The sequence below is a fragment of the Bubalus kerabau genome, chromosome 1 (assembly GCF_029407905.1).
Source record: "Bubalus kerabau isolate K-KA32 ecotype Philippines breed swamp buffalo chromosome 1, PCC_UOA_SB_1v2, whole genome shotgun sequence".
Classification (NCBI taxonomy): Eukaryota; Metazoa; Chordata; class Mammalia; order Artiodactyla; family Bovidae; genus Bubalus; species Bubalus kerabau.
In genome coordinates, this window is record NC_073624.1 from 149,225,870 (window position 1) to 149,252,306 (window position 26,437).

The window sequence follows — 26,437 nt, forward strand, 5'->3', positions numbered from 1 at the left end:
GCTCTTTGTGACCCCATGGACTTCAGCATGCCAGGCTTCCCTGTCCCTCACCAACTCCCGGAGCTCATTCAAACACATGTCCATCAAGTTGGTGATGCCATCCAACCATCTCATCCTCTGTCATCACCGTCTTCTCTTGCCCTCAATCTTTCCCAGCATCAGGGTCTTTTCCAATGAGTCAGTTCTTCACATCAAGTGGCCAAAGTATTGGAGTTTCAGCTTCAGCATCAGTCCTTCCAATGAATATTCAGGATTGATTTCCTTTAGGATGGACTGGTTGGATCTCCTTGCAGTCCAAAGGACTCTCAAGAGTCTTCTCCAACATCATAGTCCAGAAGCATCAATTCTTCGGCACTCAGCTTTCTTTATGGTCCAACTTTCACATCCATACATGACTACTGGAAAAACCATATCTTTGACCAGATGGACCTTTGTCGGCAAAGTAATGTCTCTGCTTTTTAATGTGCTGTCTAGGTTGGTCAGCCCCCTGTGGTAGCTGATACTCTTTCAGAAAGCCTTTTACAAAGAAATAGCATTCCTTTCCCAATCATTCCAGCCTGATTCTCCTTAGTCTGAACTTGGCCACAAGCCCATCTCAGGCCCAAACACTGTAGCCAAGGGAGATGGAGATGCTAATTGGTTAGATTAGCTCACATACCCTAGAGAAAGGAATGGGGTCAACGCTGCCAGAGCCACAGGGACTCAGCTTGGCATCACTGGCAGGATTTTAAGGTACAGAAAACGGGTGAAGGATGGACTTCTTGGCAGAGGGAATAGCAAGAGCTAATATGTGGAAGCAGAAAAACACAGAAAATACTTTAGGAACAGCGAAGCTTGTATGCACAGGGACATTTTTTTCTTAGCTCTCCATTGTGGTACCCAGAGTATCTGTTTTTATCTTGGAGTGTAATCATGACCACAGATTAAACTCAAACTCTTTGCGCTAGCACTGAAAGTCTATCTTCTTGCTCCAAACAAGAAATCCTATTTTCTAGAGAGGTTGATTAACTCCAACATTGACAGAACATTGATCCAACATCGACAGAGAATTCCCAAGTTTCTCTGACACCAGAGTCCCCCTGGATGCCTCAGGGTTCATACAGGTCATTTCTGAATGCAGGGGTCAGGCTAGGACTGCTGCACCCTCCCCCTTCAGCTCCCAATCACAGAGGATGCCCCAGCCCCCAAATCTTTTAGATTTCACTGCCTTGGCATTCCTGAGGGCCCCTAAAGTGTTGAAAGGGAAAACATCAGCTTATGGAATAAGAAAGGGAAGAAACTACTCTCCTAGTTCCCTTCCTCCATGTTCCTTCCCTTGCAGAGGGTTGGGAGGTTGGGGGATGTGAAGGGGGAACCAAGTCTACATCCCTGGATCCCCTCCCTGGCATATACCTCTCAGTGCAGAAATTCTCTAGCGCCCCCTGGTGGTCACCAACACTGATGGTTTCTCTCAGGGTTTATTCTGAGCAGCCCAATTGAGACATCCATCACAGGGTAAGGAAACAGGCACACTTACCCCATATCCCATATTAAGGAAATGCTAGAGCTGGAACGGACCCAGAGCTCCTGGCCGCCAATCTTTTCTACAGCATCACTTTCTATCTGCGGCATCACTTTCTATCCCTGTAGTCCTCCCTAGTGGCTAACTGACCTGGCAGGCAATGTTATAACACTTACGATTTATGATGTAAGTACTTTATTACTATGTTGCTCTATCAAATACACCTGCCACACTCTGAGGGGTGCCATGATACTGGATTATATATTAACATTGATCAGGTCAATATATAAAATGTGCAGTTGGCAACGCTGTTACTCTAAAATGGAATCACAGAAATGCTCCTGTCACCATACCCACTACCCACCTTTGTTTTACATTTCAGGAACCAGTCTTTTATCCCCCCATCCCTTCTCGATGTTCCTGGGAAGTAAGCTTTCTCCATAAACTCAATCCCACCTCCTCCTCATTTGCAGGAATGTCAAGAGGTGCAAGGAGATAAAGTCTCTCTGGAATACAAATGTTACTTAAAATGGGAGAGGTGGCAAGAGAAGAGAGGAAAGTACAAAATAGCCTTCAGGCAGCTTTCTCTACTGGACCGTAGGAAATGATAGCGGAAGGGAGCCAAGGAGAGAATGGCTCACCTTTAATGGCTGCAATGGTTGGGGGAGGCTGGTCTGTCAGCGGAGGGCTGGAATGAGTCTCAGATGCAAGGCAGACAAGAAGAGGAGGGGTCAGGACTGGCAGGCAGGAGGACTGACTGGCCTGTTGGATACCCTGAAATAACCCTCTGCTCAGTTTGTATTCACCTGTATCCTTAACCACGAGTCCTGGCCCTGAAAGAGAGACAAGGGCACCAGTTCTGCTGCCCCACCCCCACCCCCACCTCAGAGGGTTGACTTTTCACCCCAGAGTAAAGCTGTGATGGGTGAAGTGAACCCCACCAAAGGCGCTGGGGCAGCTGGAGGTGCAGAGTCAGGGGTGGAGCTGGTTTGGGGAGGAAGAGAGGGGATGAGACATGACAGGGGGTGCTCAGCTTTAGCTCAAGGAAATCAGACAGTCCTGCTCAGGAGGTAGACATCCATCTAGATCCCTGACAGTAACTCAACTGGGTTCCTTGGAAGATCACAAAGACTGGCTGTGCCGACTTGTCAGAAAGCAGAGTGATGTCTGGACCCGTGACTTAGCAGGAAGGCAAAGAGGACCCTCAGTGTGGATTGGGAGAAAGGGAGAGAAGTAAGCCCCAGCTCCACTCCACACCCCCTTCCTGCCTATAAATAACCCCAAGTGTCACTTCAAAGGGGACAGGGAGCACAGGAGAGGGGCTTCCGTGGCCAGTGGGTTGGGGCAGCGGGCCCTGCACACCACGCCCCCCACCCCGGGCGAGTTTGCATAAATAAACAAACCCAAGCCGTCGGCCCCGCAGGAGGTGGAGGAGGAGAGGGGAGGAGGAGAAGGGAGGGGGGCGGGAGAGATTAGTTTGGGAAGTAGCACGGATTGCTCATCCGATCCGTGCAGCCGCAGCTAGTGTGTCAAGTTACAGAGGCGCCGGAATCGGCCCCAGCGCTCCTCGGCAGCGGCCACGACCCACCTCTGCCCATGGGGCCCTCCATGTGCACCCCTTCGCCCCGGGACTGAAACTGGCTCGCCCGGGCGACGGGAAACACCAAGAAGGACAGACAGTGCTGAACCCACTCCGGACTGCAGATACTTGAAGGGAAAGACGGGGCAGAAAAGAGAGCCGGCCAGATTTCCCTAACTTTCCTGGACTTGGAACGTTCTTCGAAGCAACTTTTTTTTTTTTTCACCTGGGTGTACCCCCCGATTACTGCTGGTTGTTTTTTTTTTTTTTTTTGCTCCCCCCGTTCCCCCTCCAGCTGCTATTTTTTCCATCCTCTTTGCCGAGAGCAAAGGAAAGGGACATTTTTCCAGCGACACAAGCCTTTTCCCTACTGCCCCGGAGCTTGAGATCGCGCTTTGGGGCAGCGGCTCTCGCCTTTATTTATTCTATTTATTTATTTATTGGTTCTCAAGACGCGAGGGGATGGTAGCGGAGCGCTCTCGCAAAGCGACAGCCGCCGGTGCCCGCGGCCCTGCGGAGCTGGGCGCACCCGGGACAGTGGCGCTGGCGGTGGCGCCGGCGGAGCGCTGCGCGCGGCTGCCGAGCGCGGGGTCGTGCGGGCTGCTGGCGCTGGCCCTCTGCTCGCTGGCGCTCAGCCTGCTCGCCCACTTTCGGACGGTCGAGCTGCAGGCCCGGGTGCTGCGCCTGGAAGCGGAGCGTGGGGAGCAGCAAATGGAGCCGGCTATTTTGGGACGAGTCAACCAACTGCTGGATGAGGTCTGTGCTCTTTGTTGCTGCCTTTTATTCCTTCCCCGCGGCGCCCCCTCGCGCAGCCTCCAAACTTTGGACCAGCCAGTGCCCGTGGGCTCTCCGCCGCGCGGTGCGCCCTGGCCTCACCCCATTTGTCTGCGGGAGGGATGGGGCCAGGGACGGACGCTGCCCTGCCAGCGGGCAGGAAGACCTGGCGGCTAGCGCCGGACCCCTCGGCTCCAGCCTAGAGCAGGCGTCTCCCACGTTCCGCGCCGGGAGCGCCCTGAGCGTGCGGGGCAGGTGGAGGAAGGCTAGGCGCGGAGGCGCTCAAAGGCGGCCAGGCTCTGTTTCTCCCTCCCGGCTCCTCGCCAGGGCAGTGTGAGAGCCGCCCAGCGCCCACGCGGCGGGACTTGAGCCCGGTGGCCCGGGGCCGAGGCTTGCTGGGCCCCCGCAGCCCTCCCCATCCATCCCTCGACGATCAGTGCTGCCTTTTATTGCCATATTCTGTTGGGAAGAGAGAGGGAGTGAGTTATCTCAGGGACTGAGGGGGACAGGGAACAGTCCTTGCAGGAGGTGGTGGGCTGGCCTCTGCCTAGACCGCTAGGGCCCAGGTGTTGGTGGTTTCGGTTCTGCTGTCCTTGGGCACAAACAAGCCCTCACTGTCTTGTTCTGAAGCTGTGTTTCTTGTCCCTGGTCTCCTGGAATGGTCCCCAACATTTTGTGTCTGTGTGACTTTCTGGGAAAAGGATGCTGAGTTTTCTCCCATTCCCAAAATGTCCTTGAAGCTCAGTGTATTAGAAGGCACTAGTGTCTCTTAGCCAGGACAATCCTGAGAGTCATGAAGAGACCCACAGTCCACAGACAGTAGGGACACAGTCTCAGGGGTGCCACCCGACTAGCGACCGGCCAGGAGACCATGAAGCCAGGTGACGTCTGAGGATGTGAACAGCTCAGGGGACCCAGGGCCTCCTATGAGGGGAGAATCCACAGGTAAAGGCCACGGCTGTCTGGGAAGAACTCCTGGAACAGGCTGGCCATGGACAGTTTCTGAGGGGAAGAACTGGGGGTGCCTCTCTTACTTAGTAGGAGGTGGTGTGTGAAACAGTGAAGAGCGCGAGGTAGAGCCCAGCAGGCCTGGCTTTTCTCCCCACTCTGCTACTTAGAAGCTGTGCCTCCTGAGGCAAACACCCTAACCCCCTGAGCCATCACAAAGGTGGTGCTGATGGTAAACGTGAGAGCCCAGCTCTGACTGCAGCAGTGCCATGGCCATACTGGCATGATGCCCCAGTACCCTACAGCCAGGCCCTTCTTGGTGCCTCTACCAGGCAAAGGCTGGCACTTGCCGAGGCAGCTCTCTGGGCAGTCACAGAGAGCGAGGTCAGAGGGCCAGAGCAGAGCAAGTTTACTGATGCTAGAGGGGCACCCGTGGCTGCTGCCGTTAGCTCATTCCCACGCCCTGCCGGGCCCCGGGGAAGCCGGAGGGCTCCGTCAAGCCACCCACGGTCCCCTGGGACTCCGAGGGAAGCCGGTGGAATCCGCAGTGCCAGCAGACGGCCTTTGCTGGCTGGTTGGCAGTACACAGGGGACTTCTGCGTGGTAGGGAGGGTGTTGGGACGTGATACTCCAGGTATCCCTGGGGTCTTGGCTGCTGAGGGACAAACGTCTGGCCCTGAGTGTCCTGCCCAGTTCCTCTCTCCATCATCTCTCCTTCCTGGCCCCTCCTTCTGGCCAGGGCGTGCCCCTGCCCTTTCCTCAATTCTGGCTTCCTCTGCTTAAGACTTAGCCAGGCCATGTCTCATGCTCTCAGGACCTTGGGGCTGACAGTGTTATCTACCAGGCTGAGCCTTCCTGTCTAAACTTCTGACTGTCAGACCCCCATTTTACAGATGGGGGAACTAAGGCTCAGAGTGGGACAGTAGATTTCCCAGGGTCACGTGGCGAGATCCAAAACTAGAACAAGCTTCCAGGGGCTCTGCCCCCAGTGCTCTCCCCAGTCTCTCTGCCACCTTCCATTGTCCACCCTCATGCGCTTATTCCGAAAGTGAACCTGAGAGCCAGCTGTGGGTCAGGCATTGTGGGGTGGGGGGCACATTTCTGTCCTCTCGAACTTACAGGCAAATAGGACACGGAGAAGGGAGTGGACAGTGACCGTGTCATGTGAAAAATGCTATGAGAATGGAAGCAATAGAGGTCTAGGGCTCCTGATGGTGGTGGCTCCCTGGGAAAGTGATTTTTCAAATGAAGACTTACAGGGTGACTAGGAGTTTTCCAGGCAAATGAGGAGATGAGTGTGGGGCAAAAGGAACAGCTTCTGGAAGCTGAAAACCAGAGAGAGAGACAGGTAGCCGAGGTCAAGAGGGGCCTTAGAGACACTTTGATCTTTGTAAGAGCAATGGGGAGCCATGGAGGAGTCTTGAGGAGGACAGTGATGTACACAGAATGAGATGAAGAGCCAGGAAGAGCAGGGATGTCAAGTAAGAGGTTAGTACGGACCAGATAGGACAGTGGCCTGGCCAGGGGCACTTGTGAGGAAAGAGAGGAATGAATGGAAATGGCAGCCTCGGTGGTGGGACCTGAGGTCATAGCAGAGGGCATTGGGACAGAGGGAGGGAGTGGTCCTGTGGGGGGAGGGGCAGGTGACCTGGTCTAAATGGCGATGACCTCAGGAGCCCTCTCCTGGAGGGGCCTGCGAGCCAGTGGCTCTGGAAGGGACTCTCTCAAGGCTGCACTGTCTAGTATAGTAAGCACTAGTCACATGTGACTCATTAGACTTAAGTTAATTACAATTAAATAAAATCTAAAATATAGTTCCCCAGTCACACTAAGCCACCTTTCATATAACTGCTTGATAGATATCTGAGTGGCCACCAGAGAGGACAGTGCAGCCTTAGAACATGGATGTCACCACGTAAAATTCCATGGGATGACGCTGTGCTTGGAGCAGGCAGGGTCTGGGCCAGCAAAGGTGTTCAGGAGCAACTCCACTCTTTCCCTTCTCCACCTTTTCATCTCCTTGGTCTGTTCTCCCAGGTCAGAACAAAGAGCAGAGGTGAGGAGAAAGGTGAGAACTGGGGCCACTGGAAACTCCCAGGTGAATAGAACAGGGGAATGGTTTTGTTGCAGAATGAGTCTGTGAAATGGGTATGCAGAGGATTCCTGCCCACGAGAGCCCAGAGGCACCCCGTGTGCCAGGATTCCGGCTGGGCCTTGCCAGCTGTGTGGCCTCAGGCAAGCCATGACACACGCCCTCACCTCATACCCCTTTTCTGTGAAGTCCTGGCCCTGCCTTCCTCTGGGGGTTGCTGTGGGGCTCTCAGGAGATGGCAGATGGAACAACGCCCTGAAAGATGCCACCACAACAGGTCACGAGTGCCTCTGGAGAGCTCCCTGGAGCATGGGGCAGCCAAAGGCAATCCGTTCCGGAGCCAGTGAGCCTCGGTCACTCCCCGAAGGATGGAGGAAGGGCCCTGGGCAGGGCCATCCTGGGGAAGCACACAGCCTGAGCAATGGCCTGGAGGCAGCGGTCCAGGGGCACATGCTCACCACCCATCCCAGTGGGGCAAGCAGCGTGCTGGGGGTGGAGGCCCTGTCTGGGAGACAGGAAGGAGGGGACTCCATAGGAGAGAAGCCTGGAGTGAGGTGAGGCAAGGGCAGATGTGAGCAGAGGCTGCGATCTGAGTGATCTGAGCTACTGGGAGGGGGGTGGGTCAGGGCCAGGAGAGGAGTGTGGGGGCGGGCACCCGCTCAGGGGAGTTGGGAGTGTGGCTTCCAGACCGCAGCTCCAGCTCTTCCCCCATCAGCGCCTCTCTCCCGGTCTGGGACCCTTAATGAGCGCTCCAGCTGCCCGTTAGTTGATTTGCTTGCTGTGAAAAAAAAAAAAAGGAATGTCCCAAATGGAGGAAATCAGATGTCACCTAGGGCTGGGCAGACAGTGTGCGATGACAGAGAAGAGGGTGGAATTTAAACTTGCCAAATCCATTTTGCAGGCTGAGGGGGAGCAAGGGGGTGTCAGCAGCCACCTTCAAGGTGAATGCTGAGGGAGGCCAGGCTGATTCCCCTTCCCCAACCATAAAGTAACAGCAACCCTGATAGGAGGGTATGTACAATGGCCAGTGCTATGCACATTATCTCTTTCAATCCTCATGACTTCCCTAAGGATTGACACTCTTATTACCCCATTTTACAGACGAGAAGACTGATATCACTGTACCTCCATCCCACTGTCTCTGATTCAGTCCTTTGGGTATTGATGGCATTTTCCACTCCAAGAATCCCCTGGGAGAGGAAGTAATTGAAACTCCCAGACTAAAATGTCGAGGAACCCCAGGCAGACTCTTTTATCCCTAAAAATAATAATAACAACCCTTACAAGAGCAAAGCCTCACATTTATAGAGTGTGTACAGGAACCCCTTATTGAACTCTTTCCAGGGGCATTTGGAGGAGAGATCAAAGCAGTGGCTGAGAGATTAGGGCTCTGGATGGGGTCCTCTGGGAATGCAGTACTGAGATGAGACAGGACCAGGCTCTTAAACAGAGAATGTATGTGTGGCATGACCTGTGTAGCGTGTCCTGTGTACATCCCAGGTACCTGGACCTCAGTTGATGGACAGACCTTAGATCCAGGTGTCCTCAGATATCACCAGTGCTCCCCTGAGTCAGTCTTAAAACTACTCCTCTTTTCATGCTGTGAGTAAATGACTGGTCTTAAATGACTAGTTTTAATAGAGGAAAGACCCTCAGAGACCCTGAAGTCTAGTCCCCTCACTCTACTGATGAGAAAACAGGTCCAAAGCTTCACCCCAGGCATCAGATGAGCCTGGAGGTAGAACCTCTGTCTCTGGTAGGCATCTCTCTTCCACACCACACCTCCTTTCTGGACAGTAGTGTTTGTCTGGCCAAGTGGCGGCCAAGACAAGGCAAGTGTGTGCTTCACTCTGCACTTCTTGGCCCTCCGCAGACCTTATTAATCACTTGCCACACACTTTCTCACTGAGCTTACGTACAGCCTTAGAATCCTCTTCAACACAGGAAACTACCACCCCGCTAGCAAGAGCTGACATTCAAGACAAAGAGCTATTGGGGAATTCCCTGGCAGTCCAGTGGTTAGGACTCAGTGTTCTCACTGCCAAGGACCTGGGTTCAATCCCTGGTTGGGAATCTATTTCCGGACTCTAATTTTTTAAAAATACAGAGTAATATTTACTGACTCTAATTTTTTTAAAAATACAGAGCAATATTTACTAGAGATAAAACTAGGGAGAGTTGTTAAAGTTTCATTACTTCTCTGAAAGCCTTAAAACTAGCAAGTAGCTCCAAACCACACTGAGGACCCTAGCCCTCATAGGAAGACGGTGGGGAAAAGTCAAAGCATCTGAAACAAAATGCCGTCTGCCTTATGCATAGTCTCACAACTTGACACTCTCAGAGAAATGCCTATTCCCCTGTTCCAGACTTGCCCCCATGCCTTTGGAAAGGCTTCCGAAAACACCCTGACCCAAAATGGCCCTTCCCCCTGCTGACTTCCTGAAGAACTGCCTGGCCGTGCCAAGTATCTAACTCAGAGAAGGAAAACAGGGCACGTGCTGACTTCTCTTACCCCAGAACACAGCAGGCATTACCAATCACTCAACACACGCCCAGAGAGCCTACCTAGGTTTCAGAATCCTTCTCAACACAGCTCTCCAGATGACCACTCCCAGTCTGCTAGAGTCAATGCACAAGATAAAATCTGTTGCCAACCATGGCTTAGCTTCAGACACATTGTGCAGTGAGCCCTCCTCTCCACTGCCTTTCAACATCTTATCTCTCCATTTGATCACATACAACCGAACGGGCGAGGGCAGGAGCTCGCTGGTCTCTAGTCCTTCACTGAAGCTAGCCTGGGGCTTTGCACAGAGTAGGCAGCCCTCACCAATTAGCTGCTGATTTAAGGTCCCACTGCCACAGGCCAGTTAAGCCATCTCAGACGTCAGCTATCTTCCACCCACTCCCCCAACCCAGACCCAGCTGTCTGCCCAGCGTTTGCTCAGGGGGTTGTGCCCTGGACCTGGTGTTTTGCAGCAGTCAGAGGCTGAAGTGAGGAACTCCTCCTGAGTCAGAGCCGCACCACAGGTCCCAGCTGAGAGTGGGGATGGCTCAGTGTGATGTGTCCTCACCTGGACAGAGCAGCTGGGAGCATCCTTCCTCTGCCATTACCTAGTTGTGTGACCTGAGTCTCAGTGCCCCAACCTGAAAAATGGGCACAACATCCTCTTAATAGTGTTGTTGCAGGATTCAGATAATAACAACTGGAACAATTACAGCCTCACTTATCACTGATGAAGGCAAAAATGAGGCTGCATCGTGTCCACAACTTTTTTTTAAGTGTGAATAGAATTTTTGATAAAAGTGAAGTACAATTTTGAACACACCAAAATGGTTAGTTAAACTTTATAAAAATAAGTGTAATGTTTGCTGCAGAGCAACTTGTTCTATGTGGAGAGCCAACTCTTTGGAAAAGGCCATATCTATTAATTAATTTAATTCTCACAATAATCTATGAAGTGGTTATATTTTTACTATTCGCTTCTTACAGAGAAGAGTGTGGAGGTCCAGAGAAGTTGTTTTACTTTCCCAAGATCACACTGCTGCTAGTTAAGTGGCAGAGCCTCAAACCCAGGTGGTCTGGCCCCAGAGCTGGCATTCAGAGCCACATGTGTAGACGATCTGTATAAAGTACCACGCTGCCCTAAGTCAGCTGAGGCAGGTCACAGAGGCCAGGCTCGGGGACTGTTCAATTCAGTTTGGTTTGTCACAGAGGTGGCATTGACCGAGCTGACTTGGTGTCAGCTCACATTACCATCTCTGCTTTAAGAATGGCATCGAGGCTTACATCAAGTCTTGGTGATAAGGACCCTCAGGAAAGTCCCTGTCCAGCCTTGGCTTCCAGAATGTTTGGGCTTCCAGGAGGGAGGGGCTGGGTCTTGTCCTTTGGACACTGAACTGTCCTCTAAGGAAGCTTAGCCCCAAATCTGGGAGTCATCCCCAGGCAGAGCAGAGTTGTTCAGGCAGAAGATTCTGCACAAGCCCCAGTCTCAGCCCTGCTCTATCAGCCTGCGCTCACTTTTGTTTCTCCCTCTTCTGCCCTGCTGCCTTCCTATAATAACGTGCATCTATCTGTCTGCCTATGCAGTTTCTTGAGTGTTTCCTTTTGGATCAAGATAAGGATAAAAGTCCTCTAGAAACTTAACTTTTAAAAGTGACTCTCCCCTCCTTCTCTCATGTCTGCACACCCTTAAAGGCCTGCCCCTGGACTGGTGATGGGTCAGCTGCATAATGGTACCTGCAGGACTTTCAAATATACCAGGGCTGACTCCCCTTCCCTAAACCCTGATGTGAATCCCCATGGGCAGGGTCTGGCAGTGGGTTGTCTAACGAGGTCCACAGTTGACAGTCCCTCCCAAGTTGCTCGGCAGCAAACATTGCACTTATTTTTATAAAGATCTCTTTTAACTAACCATTTTGGTGTGTTCAAAATTGTACTTCATTTTTATCAAAAGGGACAGAGACAGAAACTGTATCTGTTCCCCTGAGCCAGGAGCACCCTGTCCGATTTACCCAGGGCCCCTCGCCTGAGTCCAGAGCAGTGCTTCAGGGGCTGATGGCGGCAGAGTCATGAGGGTCACAGCAAGATTCAGTAACAGCCCTACCACGCACTGCACGGTTTGAAAGTATGGGAAGGTTAAAGAAGGGGAAGCATTGGGGTTTATTTTTTTTGGAGCAGGGTGTTGGGTTTTGGTTCTGGTCTTGTGTGTCCATGCTGAATCACTTCAGTCATGTCTGACTCCTTGCGACCCCATGGACTGTAGCCCACCAGGCTCCGCTGTCCATGGGATTCTCCAGGGAAGAATACTGGAGTGGGTTGCCATGTCTTCCTCCAGGGGGTCTTCCCCACCCAGGGATCAAACCAGTGTCTCTTAACATCTCCCGCATTGGCGGGCAGGCTCTTTACCACTAGAGTCCTTTGTTTATATATATATATATATATATATATATTTTTTTTTTTTCCCCCCTTTGGCTGCAGAGGCTCTTCATTGAGGTACACAGGCTTAGTTGCCCTGCAGCATCTTAGCAGTGGGATCTTAGTTCCCGATCAGGAATGGAACCTATGTCCCCTGCATTGAAAAGTGTGTTCTTAGCCACTGAGCCACTTGGTCTTAGTTTTTCAAAGAATAAAATCAGCTAAGAGTTTGCCATCCATCCAGAAGAAAGGAGGTTACAGGAGAAGCCTTAGGAATGCTTCTCCCATCTCTTTTGGTTGGATTCTTCCCCTCCCAGAAGCACTTACTGAGTCCTCAGTAAACTGGAAAGAAAGTCAGTGAGCTCCTCCAAGGGAAACTGAGGCCCGGGTGTAGAGAGGGGCTGGGAGGGCCTGCGGAGGCTGGGGTCCTGGCTCTTCCACTTGTCATCTGCTTGGCAGGCAGGCCTCAGCAGCAGCCGCAAGTGGGCACTCCTGTCTCGTGTCTACAGACCTCCTGCCCAGGGTGCTGGCCTCCCTGCAAAATCTCTTTGTGCCCCACAGGGCGGGGATGTGGCTGTTGGCAGCAAGGACTCCTCCAATCCTTCAAAGGGTGAGGGCAAGCCAAGTACAAAGGGGTGGAACTGCCCTCCTGAGAGGCTGGACACAGCCTTTCTGTGAGATACTGGACCCCTGTCTCCCCTCCTGGAGATTATTGTGGGTTTTCCCAAAACCCTGTGTGGCTGGAGTCTACATAGACTGGGCCTCCTCAGCCCCCTTTCTTCATCTTTCCCTCGTCCCCACCTTCCCTGGCCTCCCCGATGCCCACAGTTCAAAGCAAAGTCTCTGTCTTTCCTTAGCTCGGCTCACCAGCCGCCACGGGCAGCTCTGGTCCACCCTGCCCCCTGCCAGGCAGCTCATTCCTAAGTTCAGCCAGGGAGGCCCTACCGCCCCCGGGGGACACATCTTCCCCACAAAGGCTGTCACAGGACGTGGGACTCTGCCATCCTTGGGACTTTACACCTGCAGTCTCCTGGTACACTACAGACGCCCCGTGAAGGTGCCTCTTCAGCCACCACTTGGAGGTTTTCTGTATTGGATCATGTTCTGACAAGGTGGCCTGTGAGGCGGGACAGGAACAGGGATGAAGAAAGGGGGCTGGTTAAAGGGGCATTAGCTGGGGTTCTCCCAGAAACAGCCTAAGTGACTTCCCTAGAAGCTGGGGAGGGGGAGACTTTGAAAGTGACATGGGAAGTGAGGGTGGTCCTGCCACCTCCAGCATCTCCCTACTCATGGAATCAGAGTGTTAGAAGGAAAGGAGTCATGTGCTGGAATGAATCCCCAAAACACCCCTGGTTCTCAGACTTACACACCCTCAGTAACGGGGAGGTCACTGCCTTATGCCGCTGGCTGCTCCATGATTAGACAGCTCTGGCTGTTATGTGTGTGTTCTTCATGTCCTCAGAGCTCCAGATCCATCCTACACCTGCCATCCCACTCCTCCAGCATGTCTTGGAAGCACCTCACATTCAGCGTCTCTCAGCTAAGCAGGACGTCCGCCCCTGCACACCCAGCACTGCACGTCCTGACTCCAGGACAGACTGAACTTTCTCAGCCCCCAAGAGAGCCATCCCCTTCTGTGCATCATGCCTGCCTCGAGCCACCCAGGCCCCCCTTTGCTCTCATGGTCTCATGGCAGGAGACCCTCACTCATCTGCCCCTGTTCACTCTGCCCCGCCCCCTTCATCACCTGCACAGCAGCCAGGATAATCTTTCAAAAATTCTAAGTATGATTACCCCAGTTCTCTGATTACAGCCCCTTAGTGACTTCATACTGCTTCTTACTATGATCCATGAGGGGGGCCCTTGCCACCCTCTCTAGCCTCATGGCTCACCTTCTACTTTTAGAGTCCAGCCAAATGGCTGTATGTGGTCATGGCTAAGAGCACAGAACCTGGACCCAGATTGCTGGATTCAAGCCCAGCTCTGCTAATTACTGGCTGTGTGACCTTGGGCAAGTGGGTTAACCTCTCTGTGCTTTGGTTTGTATCTCTATAAAATGGGGTTAAGGACAGTAAGAGTATCACCCTCTTACGAGTGTTGTTTTTAGGATTGAAGAAAGTTAAAACAAGTGCTTTGAGCAGTGCCTGGCACTCCAGGAATAGATGTTGCAGTCTCCTGAAAAGAGTCAATCTCCCTACTCACCCACTCACTTAGGACAGGCACAAGGAGAGGGTCATGGGCTCAGAGCCACGTTCAGATCTTGCCTCTGCTGTTCTTGGCCGTGTGCTATTTAATTCACCTGTGTGTCTCAGTTTCCTCGTTCATGGGTGGGTTTCTTTGAGCACTGAGTATAAGACTACTGCCTGGTTTCCGAGAAGTGCCTTATTATATCAGATCTTAGCTGTTTCCCCATACCTGGGCCCCTCCCCTGGTAGGTTGCTGTGCATCCTCAGATGTCAGCTCAGCTGTCACTTTCCCATGATGAACCAGCCTAGTCAGTGCCCCTGGACTGGCTCTCGACACCTCACCTCTCCTGCCAGAGCTCTGATGACAGGGGCTGCTTCACGGTGATGTGTGTGGTTTAGAGGCCCTTAAGTGCCCCTCCCTAGAGAGTAAGCCCCATGAGGGCAGCCTCCATGTCTGCTCTGCTCACATGTGGGGCCCCAGCACTTTGCATGGAGAGTCGGACACAACTGAGTGACTTCCCTTTCACTTTTCACTTTCATGCATTGGAGAAGCAAATGGCAACCCACTCCAGTGTTCTTGCCTGGAGAATCCCAGGCGTGGGGGAGCCTGGTGGGCTTCCGTCTATGGGGTCGCACAGAGTCAGACACGACTGAAGTGACTTAGCAGCAGCAGCAGCAAACAAAGATGCTTGATACCCACTCGTGAGAGGGAGAGAAGTGGGGGAGAGGGTCTGATCTCCGTCCCAGCACTCTTGCTCCCAGCCCCTCCCCACTCTACTGTGGGGGACCCTGCTTCATCCTGCACTGGGTGCAGGGATGACCTCAGGCCCCCCCGAAACTGGAGGTCCTAGGCCTCGTGCTAACCCAGTGCCCATCCTGTTTCCTGTCTCCTGAGGCTGCAACAGAGTCATAGCTGAGCTGGAAGAACTTTCTCATACGAAGGCTGGAAAGTTCACACCGGGGCGTGCACCTCTGTCCCCGAGTATTCTGGCCTGCAGAGCCTGGAGCAATATCTCTCTGTGATTCTGGTGAAATGGGGAGGCAGCAGCAGCTCATGGCGTCTAGAGAGTCCCCTGTTTTGTGGCCCTGGTAGTCTGTGATCAGACGCCAAGTCCCTTGCACAAAAAGAACGGGGGAGGAAGGAAGAAGACAGTTCCTCAGACTGCCCCGGGGCACCCGCTCCTGGCCCCCAGCACACAGGCTCCCAGAGCAGACAGGGCGAGTCCAGTTTGGGTGGGTGTAGGCTGAGTGTCTCGGTTTCCTCCACTTTGATTTCATCCCACTGAGCTGCCTGTGCTCAGGGGCAGGCAGCCACACGCGGGCCCGTCCCCTTAACAAATCCCTCTGTTCCTCTCCTGCCTTCTCTGGGATCCAGCCTTTGCTTCTCCCTGGATTGCCCTCCCTTGCCCTCTTTTCTCAGAGAAGGCAATGGCACCCCACTCCAGTACTCTTGCCTGGAATATCCCATGGACGGAGGAGTCTGGTGGGCTGCAGTCCATGGGGTCGCTCAGAGTCCAACACAACTGAGCGACTTCACTTTCACTTTTCACTTTCATGCATTGGAGAAGGAAATGGCAACCCACTCCAGTGTTCTTGCCTGGAGAATCCCAGGGACGGGGGAGCCTGGTGGGCTGCCATCTATGGGGTCGCACAGAGTCGGACACGACTGAAGTGACTTAGCAGCAGCAGCAGCAGCAGCCCTCTTTTCTATCTGAAAAGGCCAGAGCCCACGTAGGACCACAGGGATGGATCCTCGGGGGTGGGGGAGGCAGGCCTAAAAGTAAGTAATTTGGTTCGAGTGTGGATCAGTGACACTGGACCAGGCCCTGCCCTCAAAGGGCCACCTCAAGTCTCCAGCAGGGCACCAGCCCCATAGCAGCTATAGCATGAGGTAAGGAGGATGCTCCAGCAGCTGGGATGGAGCACACACTCTGTGCCAGGCATTGTAATCAGATGCTGGCACAGAGCTTTGCCCAGCCTGGTCATTTCAATGGGCAAATCCTTCTTTCAGCTTCTTGTTCTTGTGGTCAAAAGGCAGGGCGGCAGACAGGTCCCTCACTCACCCTCCCCCTTGTAGGAAGAAGGGGTCTGAGTTTCCCAGGAGGTGGAGGGGTAGGACCATGTGTCTGCAGCCATACATGAGGCCAGGCCAGCCTCACTGTGGCAGGTGGGAGGAGGCAGGCCTGGCATCAGCTCAAGAGAGAAGTGGCCTTCATCTGGTCACTAAGAAAAACAGGCCGGCATAGCAGGTGTTTGCCCTTCTGCATATCTGGAGCCCTTTTTCGATTTTCTGGTCTCATCTCATCTTATCCCTCCAGCTGTCCTGTGTAGTCCAGTGATATCTAATAGTATTCCTGTTCTATGGATGAGGAAACCAAGGCCCAGAGGGGTAACACCTCTTGCTTTGCAGTTAGTGGGAATGCTGGGACTAGACCCCAAGGTCCTAACAGTCCCAAAGGAAGCTCCAGTCTGTATCAGCACCACATGCTCCATACAGAGTGATGTTTCAGCAGGGTGGTGGTGGTGGTGGGGTGGTTGGAGCATGCGCTAACCCCAAATAGAATCCCATTGCAGCCTCCAAGGGCAAGTGGGTTTTCATGGGAGTCTTACACTAATATCAAAAATTAATTATTAGATGCTAAAGCACTTAGCAGAGTGCCTGGTATATACAGCTCCATACGGATAGCTATTACTATTAATATTACTCCTATTTAATAAGTCTACCTGTTAAATACTTCTTGGTTTCCAAGGCACTTCCCACAGCAACACTTGAGAGGTTACTGTTGCTCGGTCATGTCCGACTCTTTGCGACCCCGTGGACTGTAGCCCACCAGGCTCCTCTGTCCGTGGGATTTTCCAGGCAAGAGTACTGGAGTGGGTTGGCATTCCCTTCTCCAAGAGATCTCCCTGACCCAGGAATCAAACCTGGGTCTCCTGGCAGGTGGCTAATATCCCCATTTTGCAGATTCTCTGGGGGGAGGTGCCAGGCTCAAGATCATGACTATTATGGAATTCGGAGCTCACCTAGCCTCTGTTCTGGGCTCCCTCCCTCACACCATGTATTACATGGACACACCCATGTATTACAAAGGCCCAGGCTGAGCCTGATCCCTTTAAGAGCCCTGGGGCTGGGCTCAGGGAGGGAACGGACCCTAAACCCCAGGCCAGACCGGAGCTGCATTCTCTAGGGAGAGCGAGTGGCCACTTGGCATTTTCCCTTTGATACTGATACAGGCATTTTAATAGCTGCAATGATCAGGCAGGTGGTATTTCAGCTCTGGCCATGAGGGGCATTCCAGGAGGCCCTGGCTGCCAATGGGTGAAGCAGGAAGTCTTCTCTGTCCAGGGCGGCTGGGGGTCCACCCCAGGGACTCTGAAAGTTTTACACCCTGCCCCAGAGCCTCAGTGTGGGGATTTCAAACCAAGAGTCTCAAACTCAGATGCCTAGGGGGGCCAGGCTAGTGGCCTAAGGCAGTGAGGCAGGCCAGGGGGAGGGTACTGTGGTGGTCTGAATAGCACATGCCCACCTGAAAGGGGCAGCCATCCTTCCATTTACAAGACAGATCAGAATCTAGAACTACATGAGATCACCTAAGCAACACGTATTTACTGACCACCTCCCATGTGCCGCTGGGCCATGCTGTAAGCACTGAGAATATATTAATAGCAATGAATGAAACAGATCAAAATATTCATGTCGTTGTATAGCTTGCCTTCTAAGGAAAGGGGAAGCAATTAGTAAGCTAAATAAGACAATGATAATAACAACAAATTGGAAGGAGAAAATGAAACAGGAGGAAGGCATAGCAAAACTACTACAGAAAGGCCTCATGGAGATCAAGCCAGGAAAGAGGCTAAGAGCCTGGTAGGAGTGGTCCAGGGGAGAGCAGGGAAGACACCCTCCATCAGGGAGTTTTTCTAGGAAAAGAGCTAAGTAGAGTCCATGAGGATTTTTCATTTCTTTTCTTTTTTTTTTATGATGGGAGGAAGAACAGCATGTTTGCATAAAGATTGTATCAGAGGTAAGCAAACAAGCACTGAATCCCATTGGAAGGCTGTTTTAGTAAATCCGTTTTTATGGGAACACGGCCGTGCTTATTTTGTCTTTCGCCTACACAGTAGAGCTGAGTGGTGTGACAGAGTCGTATGGCTTACACAGCCTCAGATATTTAGTAACTGGCTCTTCACAGAAAATGTTTGCTGAGCCCAGGCCCTACCCCCACAGCAAGTTCATCCTGTGCCCTGTCCATTCTTTCTCCTGTGTACCCACTTCCCTTCATCCACCACTCTCTATCAAGCTGCCAGGCCATAAACGCGACCTCCAGTGTCTCTCTGTTGGATGCGTGACTGACAGCCTCCAGAGAGGAACCTCAGCCTCCAACCTTCTCACTGTCCTGATCTTTCTCAACATGGCTGTCAGACCACCCAGATTTGACCACGTGCTTCTCTGCTTCAGGCCCTTGGTTGGCTGCTTTGGGCCAAACCCTTACCCGGGCACAGAACCCCCATCACCCACTCAGCTCTCAAAGTCTGCAACCAGCTGGACACTACTCAACACGTGTCCCCCACATAAAGTTCAAACTCCTTTGGTGATGGGGACTGTCTTGTTCTCTGTTTTGTAGTCTCGCAATTAGTAGGAGCTCCATATGTACAGGATGAATTGAACCAAAGTATTGAACCAGGGCTTCCCTGGGGCTCAGCGGTAAAGAGTCTCCCTGCAGTGAAGGATACCCAGGTTCGATCCCTGGGCTGGGAAGATCCCCTGAAAGAGGGCATGGCAACACACTCAAGTATTCTTTCCTACAGAATCCCGTGGACAGAGGAGCCTGGCAGGCTGCAGTCCATAGGGTCACACAGAGTCAGACACGACTGAAGCGAGTAAGGAGCAGTAGCCATATATACAGGATGAATTGAACCAAAGTATTGAACCTGGCTTCGCTGGTTAGCCTCAGCAGTAAAGAATCCTCCTGCCAATGCAGGTAGACGTAAGAGACACAGATTTGATCCCTGGGTCAGGAAGACCCCCTGGGAGGAGGAAATAGCAACCCACTCCAGTATTCTTGCCTGGGGATCCCATAGACAGAGGAGGCTGGTGGGCTACAGTCCATGGGGTCACAAAGAGTCCAACATGACTTAGTGACTAAACAGCAACACCACCACAACATTGAACTTGAAGGTGGAGGACCTGGAATTTAATCCCTCTGTGGCTTACCTGTTCAAAGCAATCCCCTTTTCTCTCTGAGTCTCAGTTTCCTTTATTATTAAATGGGACTGTTTGTGGCCTGCCTTGCTGGGGAGCATGGATATGACCCTGGTCAAGGCAGCTCCTTCAGCTGAGAGTGGTTCCTAGAGAGGGGCTGAGCTGTCAGCAGCCACTGTACCCCACAGCTCAGGATGAGCCTGACCGCGAGAGCTGGATGGCTCACCACAGCGTCTGTACTAGCTCTGGAGTTTCATGGCTGTCAAGAAGCTGTGGAAATGTCACGAATCTGTGTCCTTCTAAATTTCAATGCCTTTGCCAGCACCCCAATGATCTGCCTTTCCCACCACATTCGTATCCTTCTTCCTTCCTTGCCCGAGTCACTCCTGCCACACTGTCCCTTCTCCTTCTCCTTGAAAACTCCACATGCAGCCTGTCTCTGAGGCTTCACTTCTGCTGTTCCTTCTGCCTGGAACACACTTCCTCCAGATCGCTTCCTGACTCATTTCCTTACTTCAGCCAGTTCTCTCTTCTCAAACGTGCCCTGCACAGAGAGAACTCTGAACCCTGAGTTTACAATACCACCTTCTGTCACTCTCTGTCTCCTTGCCCTGGTTTACTTTTCTCTATAGCACTTATCACTGCCTGGGTTATACATTCATCTGCTTCTCTGTTCATCGTCTCCTTCACTGGAAGGTGAACCCAGGAGGGCAGGGCTCCTGTCCACCTTGGGCTGCTCGCTCCATCCCCAGGGTCCAAACTGTGCTTGGCATCTTTGCAGTTATTGAATGAGTGACAGCCCTAATGGTTGCAACCTAGAGCCAAAATGCTGCACACTCAGTCAATGGCTTGTTAGCCATTGACCAGCTCCTTCATGTAACAGAGTTGGGTCACACACCCACTTGTGTGCCATGCACAGCCACAGAGAAGCCCCTTGGAGAGCCTTCCCTTGGTGGGAAGGGATGTGGAAGTGGGTATGCATAGTCCCTTCCTGAAAAGTGGTGCTAGTGAGCTGGGTTCAGAGCTGGGCATCACAGGGCCTTCCGCCAGACCTCATTCTGGGACGTCCTCGATTTGCCCAGTGGCCACTCTGTGCCCGCCTCAGTGTTCATCTACCCAGTATTTGTGTGCCAGCCTCCCTTTCTGAGTGAGGGTCTCCCCTTAGGGCTGTTCCTGCCTTTCTCCTCCTATATGTGTTGACCTCCTGTCCTCTTCTGCCCTCCCCTTTAACACAGCATATCTGTCTCTACCCCAACACACACACACACATACACACACACACACACACGGGGGCTGAGCTCCCTCTGCCAGGGGAACTTGTATACATCAGCATGTAGTAGACTTTGCATCAAAAGGCCTGAGTTCTCATCCCATATCCACCACATACTGGTCCAAGTTCAAGTCACTCAGTCTCTCTGAGCCTACTTTCCTTCATCAAGAAATGTGGTCACTATTTGGCTTCCCTCGTGGATCAGAAGGTAAAGAATCCGCCTGCAATGCAGGAGACCTGGGTTTGATCCCTGGGTTGGGAAGATCCCCTGGAGAAGGGCATGGCAACCCACTCCAGTGCTCTTGCCTGGAGAATCCCATGGACAGAGGAGCCTGGCGGGCTACATTCCATAGTGTTGCAAAGTTGGACACTACTGAAGCAACTTAGCATGCACGCAGAGTTTGATTATGAAAACTAGATGAGATTCGCTGTGTGAAAGCACCCTGCTCAGTGCCAGTACACAGCGGGGGCTCAGCAGACATTAATTTGACGGGAATCCTTGGGAAGATTTCCTGACCTTCTGTCTCCACCGCCAAACTAGAGGTGACACCAAACCTACGACACCTTCCAGGTGACTTCCTTTACCCTCTCCCTGAGTGGCAGAACTGCACAACAGGGAGGAGGCCTGGGGAGACGCTTATGAGGAGCCAGCTGGCATCATAACCGGTCAGCGCGCTGGAGTGGGGACCACAGCGCACAGGATGGTCAGTCACAGCCAGCCACTCAGTAGAGGCCCCCGTGGCTAGATCTTCCAGTTTGTTCAAAGGAAGTTAGAAACACAGACTTTCACGTGAAATCAGCCTCTTCAAAAGATTGGTGACAAATTCATTGAACAAAAATCACTTTGGAACCAAATAAAATATATCTAGGGGCCAATCTGACTCTGGGGCTACTGGCTTCTAACTGCAGTCCTAGCCGCAGAGAAACGGGTCCAGATCTCAGCCTTCCTCCACCATGGTTTTGACCAGATTAGCCTCCTCTCTGAGCCCAAGTCCCTTACCTATAAAAAGAATGTAATTATTGTTGTTGCTCAGTTGCTAAGTCGTGTCTGACCCTTTGCGACCCTGTGGATTGTAGCCCTCCAGGCTCCTCTGTCCTGTACTATCAGCCAGAGTTGCTCAGGTTCATGTCCATTGAGTTGGTGATGCTATCCAAACATCTCATCCTCTGCCACTCTCTTCTCCTTTTGTCTTCGATCTTTCCTAGCATCAGGGTCTTTTCTAGTGAGTTGGCTCTTCTTCAGGTGGCCAAAGTTTTGGAGCTTCAGCTTCAGCATCAGTCCTTTCAACGAATATTCAGGGTTGGTTTTCTTTAGGATTGACTGGTTTGATCTCCTTGCTGTCCAAGGAACTCTCAAGAGTCTTCTCCAGCACCACAGTTTGAAAGCATTGATTTTTCAGCACACAGCCTTCTTTACGGTCCGACTCTCACATCTGTACATGACTATTGGAAAAACCATAGCTTTGACTATACAGACCTTTGTCAGGAAAGTGATTTCTCTGCTTTTTAATATGCTATCTAGGTTTGTCATAGCATTGCTTCCAAAGAGCAAGTGTCTTTTAATTTCATGGCTGTAGTCACCATCCACAGTGATTCTGGAGCCCAAGAAAAATGTCTGTCACTGCTTCCACTTCTTCCCCTTCTATTTGCCATGAAAGTGTAATCATAGCTAACACTGATGCCTCCTGGGGATCAGGCACCTTTCTTTCTATGCACCACCCTCTTTGATCCTCTCAGTAACCTATGAGGTCGGAACTGTTAACAGCTCAGGGTCTGAGAAAGGCCACGAGTCCAGTAGTCTGGCCCCAGAGCATACCTGTTAACCTTTGGCTTCCCCTCCAACTCCCTCCCTTGGTGGTGGCGAGGATGAGGGTGCTCAGCACCTGCCCTTTCCAGGTGTCTGGACTGGCAGCTGTGTATGTGTCGTCCATTCATCTCCACGGAAATGGCAGCTCCTTGGGCAGGCCTCTCATTCTGCTTGTTGCCACGTCTTTGGTGCCTTCCAGATTGGTTGAAGGGTAAGGAAGCTGATGAGGAAGGGGTCTGATGGAGGGACAGTGGTCCTGCCTGTGTCTGGCTCTGTGAGTGACACCAGAAGAACAGAGGTCACTGTCCCTGCCCCCGGGATGCATAGACACTCAGAACTAGACAGGAAGCAATTAGCAGAAAGCCGAGAAGCGCAGGCTGTTGTGCTCATGATTGTCGGGTGCAGGAAGGCCAAACTGCTTTATAGGGTCTTGTGCTCAAGTTAATTTTCTTCAGAGCTCTCCAAAGACATCAGACCCCGAGGTGACTGAGATGGGACCTCTCCATCTGCTTCTGATTACCCAGGTGCCTGGTGGCCAGTGTTTGATCCAGGATCAGTGCCCCTGTCCGACCCCCTGTCCCCCATCCCCCTCACTAGCCCCCTGCCCTCCCCTCAATCCCTAGTTGCTTTCCAGGGCTTGGCATTTATGACCCCCAGTGACCCCTCTTCTCTGTCTCCTCGTGCAGAAATGGAAGCTCCACTCACGGAGGCGCCGGGAGACCCTGAAGACATCCCCAGGATGTCACTGCCCGCCAGGTAAGGAGCCCTATGCAGGGGTGACGAGGACAGGGACACATACCAAAGGCCCGCTCAGTGGTCAGACCACACTCTGTTCAGAGCGTTGCTTTTCATTTGGAAGATGGGAATGACAGTCTGTGATTTTGCCTTCCGTGTTCCCATTGATTGGCACCCGATCCCCATCCATCATTCATTTACTTATTCAAGCTTTCATTTATTCCTCAACTCTTCTATGGGCCAGATACTGTGCACACCAGGCTGTGAGATCATAGATGATAATGAAAATGGCAAATTCTGCAATGTCGCCCAGAGTTGAAAGAAGCCCCTAAAGACAGGGACCTGGCTCCTCTGATTCACCTGCGCCCGATAGAATCAGTTCAAAGGCACTTATTCCCAAATGAATGAATTACCCCATGATTGAAAACCTTTGCCGGTCCCACCTAGGTTGCTTAGGGGGCTGTGTGTTCACTATCTGGTGTCTAGGCTACACACACACACACGCACACTCACCAACAAGGTTGAGGTTGCTGGGTGATGTGGTGTGATCAAGCTAACCAATCTAATGTGGATTCCGAGTCATGGTCCATGAAGACTTTTCCAGGTTGCCCACCATTGTTGTTAAGCTATGAAAACGGCAGATGGGCAAGTTTCATTATCCCCATGAGTAACTGGAATGGGCAGCACCCCTTTGGGGGTGAGGGAGGAGGCTCCAAACAAGGGTGTGTGAGGCAGGTAACACTTGCAAGGAACTGCAGAGGGTTCACCCCGCTCCAGGTCTCTGCTGGCTCAGAGTCAGGCCCCTAGATGCCCGCTGTAGCAGGACACTCCCTGGGTGCTCTGGCGGGCCCTCCGCTGGACACAGAGGCTGAGGAGCCGGCACTCAGGGTCCCCAAGCCAGGGAGGAGTGGCCAACAGATGCTGAGCTTGTGGGAAATGGAGGGACCACATTTGCTGGCGGGTGAGTGAGCTGAGTCACAGCTGGGAGTCACAGTTCAGGTGGCACGGGAGCTGGTGAGACCGTGACAGGCTTCAGCTGGCCTCAGTCAGAATAGGGTCGTCTGGGTTAATTAAAAGGGTGTCCAGGAGCCCTGGGAAGCTCCTTCCCTCCTTTGGAGCCCCGGAGATTGAGCCCTGGGATCTGGGATAGCTTTTGGGAAGAGAATGCCAAGATTAATGAGATAAGATGAAGGTGAGGCTGTGTTGACAGGACCTGGGCGGAGCGGCTGTGTGCATCGGGGTTTCTGAGGCAGCCCAGGTTGCAGATCACGGTGTCTGTCGTCCTCATAATTCCTGGTCAGTTGCAATTGTTCTTGCTTGAAGTACAGAAAGCTGGTGAATGGCAGGAGATTTGGAGCCAGGGAACATAGAGGTTTGGATTCCAGCTCTGATATTTACCATCTGTGTGATCTTCAAGGGAGTTATTAACCTCTCTCTGCCCCGATGGTCTTGTCTGAGAAATGTGGGTAATACTCACCTTGCAGGCATGTGGTGGAGGTTCAGAGAGTTCCGTGGAGGGTACTTAGCACTTTCCTGATTCCTAGTTAGCACTACTAGTTTTTTTTTCTGCTCAATTCCTCTAGCACTTTAAAGATCACTGAAACCCTTATCAGACACTGTGTCCTGGTGTCAGAGGCACATTTACAGGCAGAAAGAGGCTTGGCTGTTTCCCTTCCCTGCCTGATAGGATGTCTCATATCCTGCCTGCCATCAAAGTGGGGACCTAACCAAGATGGATCCATTCTGTGCTTGGGAGGGTCCGGCTCAGGTGGTCCTGGGAAGCTGGGAGCTAGGAAGGGATGCCACAGGAGGGAGGAAGAATCTAGAAGAGTGCTGCTTCAGCTCTTGGCTGGTGAGGAGAAAGCCGTGACGCAGCATGGGTGGCTCAGGGATTCTGGAGACCAGGAAGGGCGTATGCAGGTCCTTGTGGGAAGGGTCCCCAGCAGGGACTGATTCGGCCAGGAGATGGGAGGAGAGTGAGCAGGGACACCTTCAAGGGGTGTCCTGGGTGTTTGGAAAGTCCCTAGAGGGAAGTTTGGCCCAAAGTACAGATCAGAGCCAGGTGGGCAACACCAGGAGCATTTAAAGGCCCTGAACTGAGGCAAAATCAGAAGGAGAGTAAGGTGTGTTCCCAGCTTTTTGGAGAGTCAGTAGAGAAGGATGTGAGGGCTGCATAGAGGTATCTCAGACAGCAGAACTGCAGAATACAATGCATCTCCTAGGACAGGCTGGGTCTTGCTCAGTCCCTGGACCTGTCCCCCTGCCCGACCTGAGGCTTCTCGCCCCGTGGTAAACGTATCTCCTCTGCACTCAAGCCTGGGCCACGTGGCCAACCTGTGCTGAGTAATACTAGTCACTGCCCCTGCCCCTCACTGGGCAGCCAGGCTGTGCCGGGCACAGTACTGAACACTTGGCGTTGACAGATGGCCTTCCCCAGAACACTGGAAGCTGGCACAATGGAGTTCTGGCATTCTGAAATGTCTGCAATTCCCATAGTCAGTGGAATACCGCTCTCATCTTTGTACTTGAATCATGCCTCTCCGACTATTTCCTTAGGGTCAGAGTTTATAAACCACTTTACAACCACTTTTAGTCTCCTGATACTTGCAGACGAGGACTTACGTAATTGTCAAGTGTCACATACAAGGCAAAACATTCACTTTTTTTTTTGCCAGTATCTAATATTGTGCTCCACATGTAGTAAATGCTCAGTAAATATTCTCTAAATTATTATCAATTATCATTCCTGGATGATTAGATTCTTTCTGGTGTTCTCCATCTGACCTCGGGTTGGTTTCTGACACCTTCTCTGCTCCGAGACCCCTCAGTGTCTTCCCTGATGCTGAAGTCACTTGCTGTTAGGACACAACAAACGAGCACACACTCCCTCTGCCCACTATGGCCACAGGATTTGAGCCCCAGACCTGTGCCTGCCCTCAGTTTGCCTCTGTGGCCAGCCGGGCCGAGGCTGGAGCCCTGCGATGGGTGTGTTCTTCCTCGTGGCAGCCTCGGGCCCCTGGGCGGCATCCAGAGACGGCTTGGGACACACAATCATGGGCAGAAAAGCCACCTCTTTCCCTTCCTACTCTGACCTCGCCAGCATCCTCCCAGGATCCTCCCTGTCCCAAAATAGCCATCTGCTGCCTGAGATCTGGCCGCATCCTGCTTCTGGGCTGCGTGTACTGTTCGCCCGGGGAGTGATGGGCCTGCAGCCTGGGACGGGATGCCAGAGGTCGAGCCTTGTTAGAAAGGTCACAGTGGCCAGAAGTTCAGAGGAATAGGTGTGGGCCATTTGCAAACCATATTGCCTGGTGGGACAGGAGGAGGGTCTCAGGAACAGATATAAAGGCCGTGGGACTTCCTGGGCCACTTGAGAAGAATACACAGCTCAGGCAAACTCCCCTTTCTCTGTCCCTGTTCTCAGTAACAA

The 26,437-nt window shown here is 52.4% G+C and overlaps 1 protein-coding gene across 1 annotated transcript; it reads left to right on the plus strand.

Annotated features, from left to right (window-relative positions):
• The first annotated feature begins 3,023 nt into the window (after positions 1-3,023).
• LOC129655754 (collagen alpha-1(XIII) chain-like) lies at positions 3,024-26,208 on the plus strand. Its single transcript, XM_055586593.1, has 4 exons — positions 3,024-3,836; positions 22,959-23,028; positions 25,916-25,992; positions 26,119-26,208. The coding sequence occupies exons 1-4, from the start codon at positions 3,543-3,545 to the stop codon at positions 26,206-26,208; spliced, it is 531 nt and encodes a 176-aa protein (XP_055442568.1). The 5' UTR covers positions 3,024-3,542.
• The last annotated feature ends 229 nt before the right edge of the window (positions 26,209-26,437 follow it).